At 43.2% G+C, this 18,729-nt stretch overlaps 1 protein-coding gene across 1 annotated transcript in view; it reads left to right on the plus strand.

The window, feature by feature from the left end:
• SLC6A11 (solute carrier family 6 member 11) overlaps window positions 1-18,729 on the plus strand; it is a 126,260-nt gene that overhangs the window by 97,170 nt on the left and 10,361 nt on the right. The window contains exons 8-10 of the mRNA XM_026501363.4: window positions 1,791-1,915; window positions 13,626-13,738; window positions 16,785-16,922. Of these exons, the coding sequence (XP_026357148.1) occupies window positions 1,791-1,915; window positions 13,626-13,738; window positions 16,785-16,922 (376 nt within the window). The remainder of the gene's footprint in view (window positions 1-1,790; window positions 1,916-13,625; window positions 13,739-16,784; window positions 16,923-18,729) is intronic.

The raw sequence follows: 18,729 nt of genomic DNA on the forward strand, positions 1-18,729 counted from the left end.
TCTAGCAGGCTGTGAATTGGTGGGGTTTGGCTCCAGGGTGCGGGCAAGCTCAAGTCTGCTTCATGTATGTACATTGTGGAGTGCAGACTGCAAGGACAGCAGCTCCCCTGGGGAAGTTCCTTTCCTAGCAAATCATAGAAGGCATAAAGGACAAGTTCAGTCACATAAGCGTGTCTCAAGCCTCATCTGTGTCACATCTGCTAATATCCTGTGGCCAAAGAAACTCATGCAGCTAAACCCAAAGCCTATGGGGGAGGAAAATGTACTCATCCCCAAGGAAGAAGGTAAGGAGAAGTGACTACTTGCTGGAAAATTAATAATCTGTCATAAGGCCCAAGAAACCCTGTTATCAAGCATTTTGTCTTATGGTGAGTTCAGGTCCAGAGAAAAGAATTGCAGGGGAAGTGAAGCCCATGTTTCCTGACCCCCAGGGTAATGTCTTCTCCAATAGGCCCTTGATTCTCAGAGTCATTGCAAGGCAACTGGGTGTCACAATTACCAACATTAGTGTAACCTTTGGTTACATTACAAAAAGTATGCCGTCAGGAGAAGAGGAGGTGAGAGTCCTTCTGTATTCTTGAGTCTAGCGCTCAGTTCTGGACGTGGCATTTGAAGAGGGGCCGGACAAACTGGAGTGTATTACAGATCACAAGCAGGATGAGGACCTGGTAAAGGAACTGGGATGGTTAAGTGAAGGAACAAAAAAACTCCAAGGGGATATAGGGCCACTCTCTTCAGATCTCCCAAAGCTGAAGGAGCTCCAGGCTGGTAGGAAGGGCTGAACTAAAACTCACCAGAGAAGGCGGGTTTGGGTCGAACACACATGAGGAGGTTCCTACTGCTGTAAGCAGCACAGGCCGGCCACCACCACAGGGACGCCCCATAGTTATACCTCGGACAAGAGGCTGGACAGGCCACGTGGGAGCATCTCCCTATAAAGTGGAGCATCATGTGTGCCATAAGCCTAACTGGCAGGTGCATGCAGTCCGGCAGCTGAGAAGACTCTGAGGCCGTTTGCCCACTGCGGCCGTGTGAGGATGCCAGGCCTGAGGGAGGGGTGGCCGGGACTTGAGGGTTCTGCCTTCATCTTGGCAAAGCCCCATCGTTTGCACTCTGATTTCTCCTGGGTTGCAGCTTTATGTTGGCGCTTCTTTGCTGCTAAGCCCTTCCCAAGGGCAAGAGACAACCCCCGCTCCGATAACCCCTCCATGCGGCGCCAGGCCTGAAAGGGGCTGCTCCCTGGCAGGGACTGAGCAGGGAGGGCTGTGAGACGCTGCTCCAGTAAACAGCATGGCATGACGGGTGTCTCCTTCTGTAGCTGATGGGAGCTTCTAGTGTAAAGTCCGTGGATGCTCCCCTGAGGAGAAGCAGCCAGTTCTCAGAGGCCTCTCCTTTCCTCCTTGCTTTGAGCTCCCAGGAAATCACTCCTCTCTCCCTTTCCCTGGTTTCCTCTCCTGCCAGGGATTTGGAGGAGCATTGGTTTGTCTCCAAGCATCTTCTCACTAGTTGTGCATTTTCTCACTTGCCAGCCTGTCTTCCTTCCCAGCCCTCTTCCTTGCTTCTGGTCCATGACCCACCTTATCTTCTAGAAATGCAAGAGAAGCTGTGTGACCATGGGCCAGCCCCCTAACCTCTCTGAACCACAATGGCTTCATCAGGCAAATGGGGCTGTCTGTGCCCACCCTGCCCTGCCCGCCCCACAGGATGGCTGTGGTGCTCCAACAGAATGTTTGAGCAGTGCACCTGTTCTGCCCACTCTGACCTCAGCCCTTCTCGCTGCTTCCCCACAGGGACTGCATCATGCTTTGTTGTCTCAACAGTGGCACCAGCTTCGTGGCTGGTTTTGCCATCTTCTCAGTCCTGGGCTTCATGGCATACGAGCAGGGCGTGCCCATTGCCGAGGTGGCAGAGTCAGGTAAGTCTGCCAAAGGTGAGGGAGGCCTTGGGTGATTGATGGTCGTGGTACAAATACGATCTGCCTCCTCAGCCCATTCTTCTCCTGGGTTCAAGTCTTAGAAGGTGGCCCTACCATCCATCCTCAAACCAGGATCGTGGGAGAGAAACTGTGACACCTCCTCACTCCCATATCCAAGACATGGCCCCAAGTTGAATAGCTTCTGCCTCCTGGGCATCGCTCCACTTCACGTACTTAGCCCCAGCAACACTATCTCCCCAGCAGCCCAGGCCACCATCACTGCTCACCTATGTGACCGCAGGAACCTTTCACTCACCTCCAAGCCTCCACTACTGCCCCTTCTGTTCCATGTACAGATTGGCTTCTTTCAAAATGCAAGTCTGAACATGTCCTTCTCTGATGAAAAGCTCTTCTTAGCTTCTCATAGTGCTGGATTCTTAGCATGGCCGCAAGGCCCTGTGTTGCCCAGCTTTTGTAGCTTCTCCACCCATATCATTCCCCCACCCTCATGCTGCCCCGCTGCGGGGATCTGCTTTTGCAACATCATTTGCTCCCTCCCACCCCAGGGCCTTTGTACATACTGTTCCCTCTGCTCGCCCTTTCCCTCTTCTAAGATGCAGAATCATGATGAATGTGACCGTCTTAAGTATAGATTGATGAGTGTTTATTTCAACCACACTACAGGCAAATTATTGTTGCTGAGGTGACTATGCAAAATGGTGAATTACTCTTGCCTTGATTTATGTGGTGTTTGAATTCTAGAAGAAGTCAGTGTGTATTTTTTTAAAAGTGTGAAAATAGTTTGTGTTTTTATGACAAAGAGATTCTAACCTCAGTTAAGTCTAAAGTTTTTCACCTACAAGAATGTTTAGTAGAACCGTTTGTTGAGAGTAGCACAGGGAGCTTAGCCATTCTAGCCTCCATCTACTCAATGCTAGTCATGCCCCCATTTATTGCGACTACCCCCAGGCACCCCTGGGAGCTACACTGCCTCTATTGAAAATGCTGGTCCACAGTGTCCTGTTTTGTGTGGCATGCATTGATAGGGAAGCATCCCTCTAACCCACCAAGCTGGCAGAGTGGGCTGTATGGACATCAGAGCAGGAACATGATTGCAAAGCTCTGCTCTGTGACCACTCAGGGTCCCTCTTCCTCTGGATAATGTATGTCAGAGAGAGAGACAGTCCCTGCTGAACTCAGGAGTTCAGAGCTAGACTAGAGAATATTAATATGACCAAAGGTCTCACTCAGCAAGTGCTGACTCTGGGCAGGAACTGTCTCATGTGATCCTCAGCTCAGCCCTCCAACATGGCACTTTTGCTACCCCTGTTTTACAGGTAAGGAAGCAGAAGCTCAGAGAGGTGAAATGACTTATGTAAGGTTACACAGGCTGGAAGGGACACAGCTGGGATTTAACACAGGCCATCTGGCTCCAGAGTCCATGCTCTGACCATGCCATCTTACTGCCCACTGTGGGCACCTGACACTTCACCAAACATTCATGCTCCTTCCTGGCATGAAACCACAGAGAGAGAAAATTACCTTCTCTACTGAAGCATTGCCCTCTCCAAGAATCCCATCCAATCCGTTCCTAAAATGAATGTCCTAATTCCTGCCTTAGGTATTAAGTAGGATAAGATATCCGCAGCACTATTTTTTCTCTTTCTATCATTATTTCAATTTTATAGATGAAATTCAGAGAGGAGTCATAGATGGAAAGGAAAAGAGCCAATAAAAGTAAATTTTGATATTTTTTTTCTAATTTCAAATTGAAAGCATATTCATGGTAAAAAAAAAAGTGGAAATCTTTTTTTTGTTGTTGTTGTTTTTTCCTAAGGATTTTATTTATTTATTCGACAGAGATAGAGACAGCCAGCGAGAGAGGGAACACAAGCAGGGGGAGTGGGAGAGGAAGAAGCAGGCTCATAGCAGAGGAGCCTGATGTGGGACTCGATCCCATAACGCTGGGATCATGCCCTGAGCCGAAGGCAGACGCTTAACCGCTGTGCCACCCAGGCACCCCAAAAGTGGAAATCTTAACAGAGGAAAAATTCTGCACTCTGAATCTGACAACACTCTGGGGTTCTCCTGTCAGGATTTTCCGTGCATGTACATCCATATTTGTGGTGATGGAAACCAGATCAAATTATCCTTGGTATTCTGTAGGCTGCATTTTTCCATTTACAATAAAGCATGAGGAGCTTTCTGCCTCAGTAAACAGAGATCACCATCATGAGTTTTAATGGCTACGTGGTAGTCCACTGGATGGATGGACCGTAATTGATTTACTCTGTCTCAATTGTCAGGATCTGGGGGTGGTTGTTTTTAACACTCTACCTCACAAAATGCTCAGCACCTCTGCAAGGTAGGCTTTCTCAGGGCTTCCACTTGTGACTGTGCAGAATATGCACTGCACACCTGCAGAGGGCACTGTTCACATGAACAGTAGCACTAGGCTTTCCTGTGCCCATTGCAGATGAGGACCCTGAAACTCAGAGCCTGAAGTGGTTCACCCAAGGTCACACAGCTCATAGGTGGTACAGCCTGGCTCTAGCCTTTTCTGGTTCACCTTCCTGTGTTGCTTCTGGTACCCAGCAGGTAAATCTGCTTTGTGCCCCTGTTGGGCATGTGGGTCAGGCTAAGATTCTCCTTAGGAGCTTCTCTGCCATTTGGAGAAATTGCAAGTTGCAAGTGAATGTGTAGCCACCTCACCTTGCTCAGAAGGACCTGGGTTTGCTTTCTGATTAATGATTTTTGGACAATACCCAATTAAATGGCAGAATTTTCAGTGGGATGTCCCAGCATACCTGGAAACTGAGCCAGGAAGGCAACATGCACTTCTCACAGGGCTCAGATTTTTGTCATGCTATGATCCCAGGCCTGAAATTTGTGGCACTTACCTACATGTCCCTTGGTCTGTTTCTGTGATACTTTCTGTCAGGTACTCTCTCCTAGAGGTTAAGGTTTTAGACAGCTTATAATTGGGTCTTGCTGTCTTATCCAGTCTTGATTATCTACATCTTTTAATCGTAGTATTTGTCTATTTTCATTTTGTAATTACTGATGTGGTTAAGTCCTAAATTCTGTTTTGAGGCAGAAAATGTCAGAATGATCATCGGAAGTGGAAAGTGTCAGATATGTGGTGGCAGGATTAAGCGATGCATTATTAACTCTAGGTAGACTTTGATGAGTTATGGATGTATATTGTTGGCCCAGCTGCTTAGAAAATAATAATAAGAGGTAGTGCTACAAAGCTGAGATGAAATATAGTTGAATATTTGTAAGACATCGATTAGCCCAGAAGAAGGCAAGAAAAACATGAACAGAGTAAACAAAAAATTTGGAAGGGACAAAAAGAAAACAAATATGAAATGGTAAACTTCCACCCACCCATATCAATAATTACATTAAATGCAAATGGGCCAAATACTCCAAGTAAAAGGCAGAGATTATCATACTGAGTAAAAAAGCAAGACTCAACTATAAGCTTTCTAAAAAGAGACACACTTTAAAGATACAGAGAAAGTGTAAAACAAAGAGGAAAGCTATACTCTGTAAACAACAAGCATAAGAAAAGTAGGTTTTGGTATATTAATATTCAACAGAGTAGACTTCAAGGCAGAATATTACTAGAGATAACAGGGGAGGCACTTCATAATGTTAATAAAAGGGGCAATTCATTTGTAAGATATCTAATCTGTAATGTGTTTCTACCTAATGACAGACATTTAAAATACATGAAGCAAAAGCCGACAAACTAAAAGGAAAAATAGACAAACCCACAACCATAGTTGGAGATTTTAACATTCCTTGCTCACTAATGTTAAAACAACTATACAAAATATTGATAAAGATGTAGAGATCTGAACACTATCAACCGACTTGGCTTAATTGACATTTATAAAACACTGCACCAAACAACTGCAAAGTACAATTCTTTTCAAATGAACATGAAACATTCACATAGATGGGATGTAAATTGGGCCATAAATTAAATCTCAATAAATTTCAAAAGATTGAAATTACAATGTATATTCTCTGACTACCAATGAATTAAACTATCCATAATAGAAATTTATCTAGAAAGTCCTCAAGTATGTATAAATTAAGCAACACGTTTCTGAATATCCCATGGGTCAAAGAAAGTATTTCAAACTGCGTAGTGAAAATACAACATATCAAAATGTGTGGGATGCATTTAAAGTACTTACAGAGAAATTTATAACTTTGAATGCCTAATTAGAAAGAAGGATTTAAAGTAAAAAAAATTAAGTTTCTATCTGAAGAAGGTGTAAAAAAGAAGTATAAGTTAAACCCAAAGTAAGTAGAAACAAATTTATAAGGCATACACACAATACAATTCTAAAGCCAAAATTTGATATTAAAAGAGATAACAAAATTTATAATCCCCTAACAAAACTAGTCAAGGAAAAAAAGGAGAGGAAACACAAATTACTAATATCAGGAATGAAAGAGGAGGTATTCTACAGACATTAAAAATGAGAATAGGAAATATTATGAAAACTTCAAGCTAAAATATTTGGTAATGTACACGGACAAATATAATGTAATGGACAATCCCTTTAAAAATATAATTTACTCAAAATGACTCAAGAAGAAATAGAAATACTGAATAGCTCTATACTTTTAAAAGACATTGAATTCATTATCAAAAATGTTTCTACCAAGAAAACTTGAGGCCCTGATGGTTTCACTGGTGAATTCCACCAAACAGTTAAGAAAAAAATAATATCTGTCTTACATAGTCTTTTAAAAATTAGAGGAAACAAGACCTCTGAATATCTGAGTACTGTGACAGCTGTATAGCCACTTATATCCCAGTTTTCTCCCCAAACAAGAAAAGAACAAGAAGGGAAACTGTATTTTATACAAAACTATGTCCCTGCATAACTTAGAGACAGAAAATATTGAAGGTACAGATAACTCTAACAAAAAGAAAAATTATCAATCCCAGTGCACAATCCCTCCTGCTACCACCTATACTCTCACAGCTGGCAAGGCAAACTGAGAAAAACTGTGGGGGAGATAGAAGACAGAGAAGCTGGTAAAGGGACCTAAAAGTGATTTGGAGCAATCACCAGAAAGATTAAATCCACTTTAAGTCTGAAAATGCTGGAAAAGATCCAGACAGATCCCTTAGCAGGGACAACAGAGAAGGGATTCAGTGTGTGATTTAAAGGAGCAGGGACCATTTATAGGAACAGACACGATTTAGAGGAGACACCATTTGAAACACAGAACTTCTGGGGGAGAAAAGGCAAAAAGAATGGGAGAAGTACCCTTTGACAATTAGATGGTGAAGAGAAAACCAAAAAGAGATAAAGTCCTGCAAAACAAAAGAGAACTGTAAAATTAGGGTGTAGGAAGGGGAGATCATCCTCCCTCCACCATCAACACAAAACACTGCTAAAACTACCTGGACTTCGCCACACTGACAGAAGAGGGCACCATTAAGTTGGGGATTTTATAAAATGCCCAAGAACATGAATATGAACATGAGAGAAGTGAAGTCCATACAGAACTGCGGAAAACAGGAATAGAAATTCCCCACATATCAATGACCATGAAATCAATCATGAAATAGAGGAAAATTTTAAGTCAGCACTCCAGACAGAATTAAATATACCCAAACAAGCATCCGAGGATGTAGGGGGAAAAACACCTTGAACCTGGAATTTTAAAACTAACAAATGGGGGAAGGGGAGAACAGCAGTAAATGAAGAGAAAGTTGATTGAACTCGGGAAGAAAAAATGAGAAAAAAGAAAGACGAAGCTATCTTAGAAATGAAGAATAAATTACAAAGTGTCCAAAGAGAATAGTCTCAATAAAGGGGCATTTTAAAAAGGAAAGAAAACAAGGAAGTAAATGAAAATGACATAAAGAAGTAAAAATGTAGAAACAGAAGACCAGCAAAGAAGAAAATATTCATATCATAGAGTCCCTGAAGAAGAAAAAGAGAACAATGAACAGAGTGATATTTAAAACTATAATCCAAGAAGACTTTTCAGAAACAGAAAAAGAGCTCAATCTATACATTGAAAGGACTTCTTAGGTACTAATGAAAATTCACCCAAATTGGTCAACTCCAAGACATTCTGGTAAGATACTAGCTTTCAAAAATAAAGATAAAATCCTCAAGGCTTCCAGCTGGAAAATATTAAATAAGTTACAAGGGCAAAAGAATTAGACGGGTATCACACTTTTCAAAACCAACACACAAAGAAAGAAAAATATGAAGCAGCATTTTTTTAAAAATTCACACAAAGAAGTGTGAATCAAGGCTATAGAAAATGTCAAGGCTATAGAAAAACCATTTTAAACAGAACTTTGAGACTTCTACATTCATCAGTGTTTTGGAGTAATCTACTAGTGTGAGCTTCATCCATACCAGTAATGACTGGGAAAACTTCAGAAAAAGGACTGATGGTAAGCACTTAAAAATATTTAAGTAAACATCTAAGACCAAAGCAAAGGTGGGAAAGAGGATAGAGGACTAATGTAGAAATATGATGTGTACTGTTAACAAAGTAGAAATCATTTGAACTAAAAGATGGAGAGAGAAGGCAAGAGGAAAATAGAAAAGGCTCGTTGTGTGGGCCTTAAGTGGTGTCAAATGATATGAGGTGGTGATGGGGGTGGGAAGACCTGGAAAGCCAGGCAGTAAAGGTTTAAATAAGAAAATAAGGGTGTAAGGACATTTTTAAAAGATGTAAATATAAAGGTAGTCACTAGAACAAAAACATAAACCTTCCTAAATACCAAAAAACATTTACAAATAAAAGAACAAAGAATACACAACTCATAGAGAAACATAACATATATTTTGAAATACACATAACCATAAAATATTTTGTCAAAATATCAGTCATATTGATAAATGCGAATGGGCTTAACTCATCTATTAAAAAGATTTTCAATTTGCCTCACAAAATATGACCTATATATATATATATGCTGCGTATATGAGAGATATATCTAGAACAAAGTGATTTGTAAAGACTAAAGGTATAGACAATGATAGCAACCCTGATATCAGTCAATTCAAGCCCCAAAGAGCAAAGCATTACAAAGGACATTTTTTTAATGGTAAAAGGTACAATTTGCAATAAAGATATAACACATAAAAATAAATACACCATATAACAGTGATAACCTTTATGAAGCAACACTGCAAGAGGTACAAGGAGACATAGATAGAAATAAACTAATAATATGAGAAAACTATACGAAACACATTTATCAGTAAAAGTGAAAGAATGAAAATTAATTACATCCTCTGTTCAGAAAACAACAACAAAGTGAACCAAAATAAAGCACGAGGAAGGAACTAATAAAGAGCAGGAATGAATGAAATAATTATAGAAAAACAGATCTAATTAACAAATTAAAATTCTGGGTCTTTAAAAATGATAGCATACAAGTTACCATATTGCCAAGAAGAAAAAGATAATATACAAATAGTGAAATAAGAAATAATAAAGAAGAAATAACCATTGAAGCAGGAGACATTTTTCAAAATCACAAGAGACTGCTTTATAGTCTTCTCTACACATAAATTTGAAAACTTAGATGAAATGAATAGTTTCATAGGAAAATAGACTGCCACAATCAACTGCATTTGATTTAGAAAGCTTAACCCAGTAGACGAAGTTATTGAGGAACTACCCCACCAGCAAAATAACATAAAAAACAAAAACAACACTAGGTCCAAATGGTTTTTCAGATAATTCTATCAAATCTTCAAGGATCTGATAGTCCCAGTGCTCTATAAATTATTGCAGAGCATTGAAAGGGAAGGAAAACTTCTCAACTCCTTATATGAAGTATGTGTAACACTGGTACCTACACCAAATAGGGCAAAGAAACAAAACATCACTCATGCATATTGATGCAAAAATAGTAAATAAAATATTAGCAAACCCAAATTGAAAACATTAGAATCCAAAATCACATTAAGAAGGTAATATACCATGTCCAAGTTGGATTTACTCCTGGAATAATGCAGGGTTGGTTTAATGCTAAGAAATCCACAAATATCGTACACCATATTAAGAGCCCAAATGAAAGAAATTACAAAATTATCTTCATAGATATAAAAAAAAGTCTTTGAAAATATTTGATTTTTCATTCACAATATAAAAATAACCAAGTAAATGGATATCGAAGGGTATTTTTTAAATGGTAAATGTGTATGTGTGTGTGTATGTAAGTTTAAAAAAGCAAATATCTATAGTATCCTACCCATTGTGTAAGAAAGAAGGAGATATAAGAAAGCATGTCTCCTCATCCCACCTACAGGGGATGAGCGGACAAGGGATATAAAGAAGGGTGGAATTAAGTAAGGATGAGAAGGAAACAGTACTTCTCTTAGTATGTTTTCATTAGCTCTGACTCTTAGAGACACATGGTAACAGTAATGTTTCACATAGCACCCAAAATAAACAGTTCCTTTTTGTGGATGGAATTAAAAGGGAATACAAACAGTAAGAAATGAACCTAACTGTATTATGCATGAATAATGTAACCATACTGAAGAGAATGGGAAAGATAAGACCTAACCTAAGTGAATTTCAGGAAATAGTATTTTGACTGTACACTATAAGGCTAAAAACAAAAATTACTGTACTATCCTCTTGTTTGGACAGGGGTATGGGTTTGTAATTCTGTAACTGTTGTATGTGTTTGTGAGGATTGAACAAACAAGTCAATGTAGATCATTAGAGACAGATTTTTCCCTGAGAAAGAAGTTATAAATAAGGAAAATGGAGAGGCTACAATGAACTGTATTAGAATTGGAGAATCAGGATAGACTCATGGGTTTAATATATATACAAATAGATATAGAAATATATATGTGTATGTATGTGTAGATATACATACTTATGTCTCCTAACTTTGTGTGCTGAGAGGGCCTGCAAGAAGTGATACTCCAGTAGCAATGAACATACCCAGAAGCCAGATCTTGGTTTCTGAACACCACTTTCCATGAAAGGAACCAGGGCTTCTTGGAGAAGCAGTTGATGCTAGTGCTGGGGCAAGACATGATGAAGCTGGAACATTTAGTGGTGCCAGAAAATAAAGAAGTGCTCAGAAAAAGGACGAAGGCATGTCAAAAGGACATAGGAACCAACCTGAAGAAGCTCTTAGTAGCAAAACCTAGAACAACTTGAATAGCAAAATAAATAATGATAATATTGGATTGTGATCCATAGAATGAACTGAATACCCAGGAGTCCATACTGAAATAAATAAAAATTGAATAAATAAATGAGTGTGAAGGGACGGCTCTTTCTTACAGAATAATTCTAATTAATAAATGTAGAAGGAATAAAGAAAATAGAAACCCGTGAGGCAAACACCACAGGAATAATTGTTGTAAGGAAGATCTACCAATGGATGCTAAAATCAGTGGGTATAAGTTTGACTTGAACTGGATATTTTCATAATCTCAAAGTATCCTCCCAAAGATATTTATCAATTATAAAGAGAAACATTTTGCAGTAGAGAAAACTAGCATTCACCAACTTAACCAAGTGATCGATGTGAGCATCACCAGTACTAAGGTTTATGGACATCAGGTACCCCTCCCAACATAATGCACTGAGAAGGATACAACATCACTTCTATGATGTTCTTGCTCCCCAAAAATGTATAATTTCTGTTTAATAATGAGAAAACATCAGACAAACCCACACTGAGGAACATTCTGCAAAAGAATGACCAGTACTCATCAAAAATATCAAGGTCATGAAAGACAAGACTGAGGAACTGTTGCAGATTGGAGGAGAGTAAACAAATACATCTACGAAGCGCAGTGTGGAATCTTGAATTGGATATTAGAACAGAAAAAAAAGGACATAAGGAGAAAAACTGGTAGATAATGAGAAAGGTCTGAAGTTTAATTAAGAGTATTGAGCACAAATGTTCATCTCCTGGCCACTAAATATGAATGCTGCCCCTCAAATCAGAAACAGAGCAAGGATGTATACTGTTTCTGCTTTTATTCCATATGGTACTAGAGTTCCTAGGGAGTGCAATAAAGCAAGAAAAATAAATAAAAATCATTAAGATTGGAAAGGAAGAATAAAAACTGTATTTATGCGTGAACATGATTGACCACTTAGAAAACCCTAAGAAAACCATACAAAAATTAAGTGAACATAGTGATGTCACAGGATAAAAAGACAATAAACAAAAAACCTATTGTATTTTTTGTATGCTAGCAACAAGTGGAAAATTTAAAACTTCTGCCCTTCACAAGGTATCATTAAGAAAGTGACAAGGCAAGCCACAGACTAGGAGAAAATATTAATAATACTTCTCTGATAATGGATTTGTATTCCAAATATATCAAGAATTCCCACAACTCAGTAAAAAGGAGACAACTCAATAAAAAGTGGGCGCACTCAACAAGGACTTTGCAAAAGATTTATGAATGGACAATGAAGATATGTGAAGACAACTCCACATCTGATAATATCAAGTGTTGGCACAGATGTGGAGCCACTGGAACCCTCAAACATTGCTGATAGGAAGGTAAAATGACAGCTACTTTGGAAATCGGTTTGTCATTTCTTAGAAAGTTAAACATATGTTACCATATGACCCAGCAATTCTACTCCTATATTTAGGGCAAAGCTAATATAAGGTGGAAAAAAATCAGATCAATGGTTGCCTGGAGCTAAGACAGGGAATGGGGATAGAGAGGCTACAGAGGGGCCCAAGGGAACAATAGAAATGTTCTATATCTTGAGTGTAGTTATCTGGGTATATGTATTTCAAAACTCATTGAACTGTACACTTTTAAAATGAGTGCTTATTGTAGGTAAATTAGACTTTCATAAGGTTGCTTTTAATTAAGGTGAAAAAAATAATAATCAGAGTTAATGTTTATTGAACATTTACCTTAAGTGCTTTCCATATTCTGCATCATCTTACTGAATTCTCAAAACCACTTTATTAGGTAGGACTTTATTATCCTGATTTTTCAGCTGAGGAAACAGATAGAGATCACAGTAAAGGACAAGGATTTGAACCCAGGCCATCTGACTGCAGAACCTATGCCCTTGACCACTGTGCTACAGGTCTAGAACATCAGGTATCTCTCCCCTGATATTAATAAAGCTCATCCTCAGGACATGCTAACCAAGCTTTCTATTTGGAGCAGCCAAAATAAGTGAGTGTGGACCCGGGAAATGAGGGGAGGAACCAAAGAAAGAGGCAGCCTGGGATAGAACGGCATTCGTCCAAGCCTGGACTCCTGCTACTGCTTGGAACCACCTGGTGCCTGGTCCTTGCCTCACCCTAGACTGACCCGATCAGAATCTCTGGGGTGGGCCCGAGAATCTGCATTATAATAAGCCACCACCCCCATGTCTGCCCCAGTGAGAACAGTAGAGACAGAACTGTGCAGAGAGAAGTCTGTGTGTCAGACCAACCTGGGTTTAAATCCTGACCCCTCCTGACCCTTTCTTAACTCTCTCTGTGCCTCAGCTGGCTCGTTCTCATAATGGACATCATAATAATACCAACTGTATAGGGTGGCTGGAAGATTTACATAATTTGAGGGAGAATTAGGCGTAGCACCTGGCACAAAGGAGGCACTGGATATATGATTGATTAAAATAAAAATTGAGTGAAGGACCAAGCTCCACCCAGCACTCCTCTCTCTCTCTCCTTCCTCTCCAGGCCCCGGCCTGGCCTTTATCGCTTACCCCAAGGCTGTCACCATGATGCCTCTCTCCCCACTGTGGGCCACCTTGTTCTTCATGATGCTCATCTTCCTGGGCTTGGACAGCCAGGTAAGGGGGATCCCAGGCTTGGGAGGGCAGGGAGACCAGATGCTATTCTTAGGATCGGCTCAGGGGCCTTACCAGCACCTGGATGCTGGTTGTGCCTGCTGTCCCCACCATGCTCTCGCAGCACACTGTGATCTCCACCATCACCCCCAGAAACACCTGTATGGGTCCTTGCACATCTTCCCAAACACACTTTTCCTTACCTGAAATTCCCAACTCCCAATCCAAGTTTTTAAAAAATTGCTAAATACTTGCATTCTGTGAAAATACTTCTGCCCAATAGCACCACCTAGCAAGCAGAAGAAATTCTCAGAGAGAGGGCTATGGTTAATGGTATCCAAGGGCTCTACCACCACGGGTCCTTGTCCCAGCCAAATCATGCAGGACACAGGAACACAGAAAAGTACCTTCTCCTTCCTTCCTCCATCTCTATGTTATGGCCCCCCAACATGCTCCAGGTGGCCACATGGGTCCCTTGGCACCACCATCAGCTGCCCATTGCCCCTCATCCCACCCGCCTGTTCTCTTCTCGTTGTTGGTAGGGCTCTCCCCACCCACCCTCCACTTGGCAGCCTGCCTTCCTCAGTGAAGAGTGTATAGTTAGAACTAGCAATTTATCTGCGAATATTTTCCTTTATCGCCCCAGAATGCATGCACTTCATCTTCTCACACTGTAAGACTCACCCCAGCCTGCCCTCCCAGCCCTCCTCCAGTCCTGTTCTTGATTTTCCAGTCAGAATCCCATGGTCTTCCGTCACTCTCCACTCTCTGAAATCTATACTTTTGCCTGCTGTTCCAGCACGGCAAAAGCCCCAGTGAACATCTTCCACCTAAAGCCAGTGGCTCTACCATCAGACTCCGTTGGCAAGGTGCTGTCCTCTACCCATGACCTTGTGCAAGTCGCTTAGCACCCAAGCCTCATGGACAGTGTGTCTGTCAACCCAGCCAAGTCCAATTTCCTCCCCTGGATGATTTCTCAGAAACTGCTAAGCCAAGCTGCTGAAGTACCAGGTGTTTCTGCTGATAATCTTCCCTTCCATTGTTGCAGGCAGAGGTCTCGGGAGGGATCGGCAGCTTGTGCGTGACAGTGACTGTCCTGCAGAGGGAGGTGGGGGCTGGGTGGGGCCTTAGCTCTGAGTCCCTGGGGGTGTTGAGCAGAGCCAGCACTCTGGCTGAGATGCTCTGTTAGCAAGGGGGACCTGGGGGCCTAGTGGGCACATGGCTATTCTGCTTACCCCCATGTGTGCTGCACTTTCCGTGCCTGGGCCACACCCTCCATTCTCTGTCACAGTAACCATATGGACTGGGGGCTGCTTTTATCATCCCCATTTTGCAGATGAAGAAACTGAGGCTGAGTGAGTTGCTGGAACATGCACCCAGGTTTTTGTGCCTCTTAGCCCACATGCTCTGATGTCTCTTCAATTTGGGTCCTGGATAAACAGCTTTCCCTGAGTCGCATCTTCTTCCTTTCCTGAGGACCCTGGAGGGGTCCAGCCCTGCAGTCCAGGAGGACTGCAGCCAGCCTTACAGTAGAGGCAGGGTAGCCCGGAGGCTAGGAGCCTGGGCTTTGGAGTCAGACAGGGCTGGGTTTGAGTTCCAAGTCCACAGCTTTTACCAGCTGTGTTGCTCTGGGCTAGTCACTTCACCTCTCTATGCTTGGTCCCTTTCTCTGCACAGTGAAGCTGGAAATAACCTTTCCTGAGGAGGTAGAAATGACTTGGAAAAGATATGGGGCCAAAAAATGGCTCCAGGGAAGGGAATGTCTCCACATCCTGCGTAATCAGCAAAGGAATCCTTTACTTCTTTTACTTCCCTCTGTCTTGGTGGTCCAGCACAGTGCTTAAAGCCCAGGCTCTGGAATAAGATTGCCTTGGTTCCTACCCAGGCTGTATCACTGAACACCTCTGTGTCCTCGGGCCGGTGGCTTACCTCCTACGCTTCCACGTCCTCACTTACAAAACAGGGATAGTAATAGTACTATAGAGATTAAATAAATCAATATTTGTTAACTGCTTAGAAACGAGCCTGGCTAACAACAAGCACCATGTATTTGCCATTATTTATTGTTATTTTTATTAATTTATCAAACCTTTTCTGAGCATCTCCTCTGTGCCACTGGGAATAGATGAAAATGGCATGGTCCCTACCCTCCAGGGTCCCACGTTGTAAGGAGATAGATATAAGCTCCACAGGCACCATGAAGTGAGGTGGGGGGTGGCCTGGGTATAGAGTAGAGGAAGGGTCTGTTCTGCCCAAGTTGGGGGCAAAGAGGAGCAGTCAGGAAAAGGCTTATGCAGGAGATCTGCCCACAGTGCTGGGAGAACCAGGGAGGGGGCCGATGGGTGTGTTGGGATATGCGGGCTAGGTGTTGATGCGTGAGTAGGAATAGAACGGATACCGTGTGTCTGGCCCAGCAGACGGTGGCTCGAGCTCTGCCGTCTTTAGCCTGCACAGTCTGGGCAGGCCCAGAGAGTCCCATAGCAGAAACAGAGGAGCTGGGTGTTAGCTCACCTCCCAGCAGAAGCAAAGGACAGGGGAATTCTCACAGTCCTAGAGAATGAGGGAATCAAACCCTGCTCACAGAGACTGACCAGAGCCTGCCCCTAGCCAAGCAATGAGCTCTCAGAACAGCTACAGAGACTCCCATCTTGCCTCCCAGACAGCATCTCATTTAAGTAGTTGACCCCAGAACAGGGTCCAGCACATAGGCACATGACAGGAAGCACGGGGGAGAAGGAGTACTAGCCTTCGAGTCAAGAGACCCCAGTTGAAGTCCTGACTCTGCCACTTCCTTGCTGAGCAACCTTGGGCAGGTTACTTCCCCTTGCTGAGCCTCAGTGTTCTCATCTGTTACATGGGTTTGCTGGAGTTCTGGAAGTGCCCGCATTGTTATTATTCTCGGGCCCTCTGTCAGTGTGAGTGTGGAAAGGAAGGTAAGGCCCAGTGGGAGGGAAGCCCAGGGGTTAGGCCTGTAGCACTTGTCCAGAGCTGGGGACACTAAGAACAGGGTTTCTCTCGGGCCCGACACCGTCCTATCTGCCTTTTCCAGTTTGTGTGCGTGGAAAGCCTCGTGACTGCTGTGGTGGACATGTACCCCAAGGTCTTCCGGAGGGGCTACCGGCGGGAGCTCCTCATCCTGGCTCTGTCCGTCATCTCCTATTTTCTGGGCCTCGTGATGCTCACAGAGGTGAGTGATGTGGACACAAGTAAGCAACGTGAACATGGTAACACGAAGGTTAAGTGCCCGGGCTCTGGGTTAGGCAGGTCTGACGAAAATCCCAGTTCTGGGATTGGTCGTGTGACCCTGGCCAGGTCCAGTATTTCTCTAGGACTCATTTTCTTCTCTTTGTGGAGATCATTGGAAGTTCTCATGAAGCCCTGAACACGTCTTCACATGTGTGAATGCTCAGCTTACGGTCACCATGGTGGCTACCAGCGGGGAGTAAAACTCACAGAGAAGACTGGGGTTATCTGGTAGTCATCCACCCTTACAGTACTTCTGGGTGAAAGGGACAATGTCAGCTACAGACCCCTCAACTAGGTACTGCTCTTGGCCCAAAGTTCAGAGCAGGCTTTTCTGGAAGATCACTGAGAACAGACATGCATGAAGACATTTGGCACCTCAGGCACCGTGTGTCTGAGCCCCAGCCCCCCTTGTCTCCCATCTCCGCTGGGCCTGTGCGTGAGGAGGAGTTCACCATGACCCCCCACATTAAGACTCTCATGACACCATGTTTCTCTCCCCTCCTGTAGCCATCCTGTCTAATAAGTACTTTTGCAAGTACCTTGGGAAGGTGAGATAGATATCTTTCTCCCCACACTGACAAAATTAATTAAAAAAAAAAAAAAAAAAACAGAAAACTGTTGCCTAGAGACAAGAAGAGGTTTTGTAAGAAACATGGAAAGACATGAGGGAACTCCAGTCCGTTGAAGCAGCGGAGGTGATACTGAGGTTGGTCTGTGGATCCTCTTCATCCCCTGCTTCTCAGCTCAAAGGGTGCCTCCTGCAAGGCTCCTCTGCTTTCCCTCCTCAAGCGCTTTGTTCCAGGCTCAGCCCAGCCTTTGTCCCGCCCTCAGTGACCTCTCCCGTTCACCTGTGTCTCCCTCACCAGGCCCCGAGGTCCATGAAGACAGGAGCTGGCCTTGCCCAGCTCTGTGCCCCTGGGGCCTGGCAGGGGGTGGACACTCAGGGCATGGTGGCCGGTGTTATTACTGCTCCTAGTCATTGTCACATTAATGGGAGTGATAATCAGCTCTGAGCAAATGAATGGTGCGGCACTTTCCGTTTCCATCTCTCCTTTCCCCACACGGGGAAACCAGCCCTGCAATGAGCAGGGCTTCATTAAGTGCTGATTAATTACACAAAGTAGAGTCCTTGTCACATACAAATTGGGGGGTTAATGTGATATGTTAACGAAGCTGATGGGAACAGGGCTACAAGAAGAGCAGGCATTGGCATGGGTGTCACTGACTTGGAGCAGGCTGGCGGAAGACCCTCCTGGACCTCTGGCCCTGGGTGCCCCCCCTTGCAGAGCCTCCATGCCCACCCTTCAACCTGAGGCCATGGATCTGCCCAGGGCTGCCTCATGGCCCCTGGGGCCCATGAGGAAAATAGTACTGTGCTGACCGTTAATCAGCAGACACTTGGGCTTCACAATTCAACCTTCTGCCTCCATACAGGAATATCTGTGAGTGATTGCACCAGAGAAGTTCAAATTGCCAAATGGGCCATGTCGGCCTCAGCTTTCACAGTAATTGCTTCCAGGATCTTCTCCCTCATTTATACACATTTAAAGCTCGGCTTTGGAGAAAAAATAGGCCACAGATTTCTTATCTTCCACCACGGCAGTGTGGTGGAGAATTAAGAGCATGGGCTATGCAGCAGGACCGCCTAGGTTCAATCCTCAGTCCCACGACTGGCTAGCTGGATGAACTGCAGTAAGCGTTCTCACTGCTCTGTGCCTCGGTTTCCCCTATGAATACTGAGGACAGCA

The sequence above is a fragment of the Ursus arctos genome, unplaced genomic scaffold, assembly GCF_023065955.2.
Source record: "Ursus arctos isolate Adak ecotype North America unplaced genomic scaffold, UrsArc2.0 scaffold_14, whole genome shotgun sequence".
Taxonomy (NCBI): Eukaryota; Metazoa; Chordata; class Mammalia; order Carnivora; family Ursidae; genus Ursus; species Ursus arctos.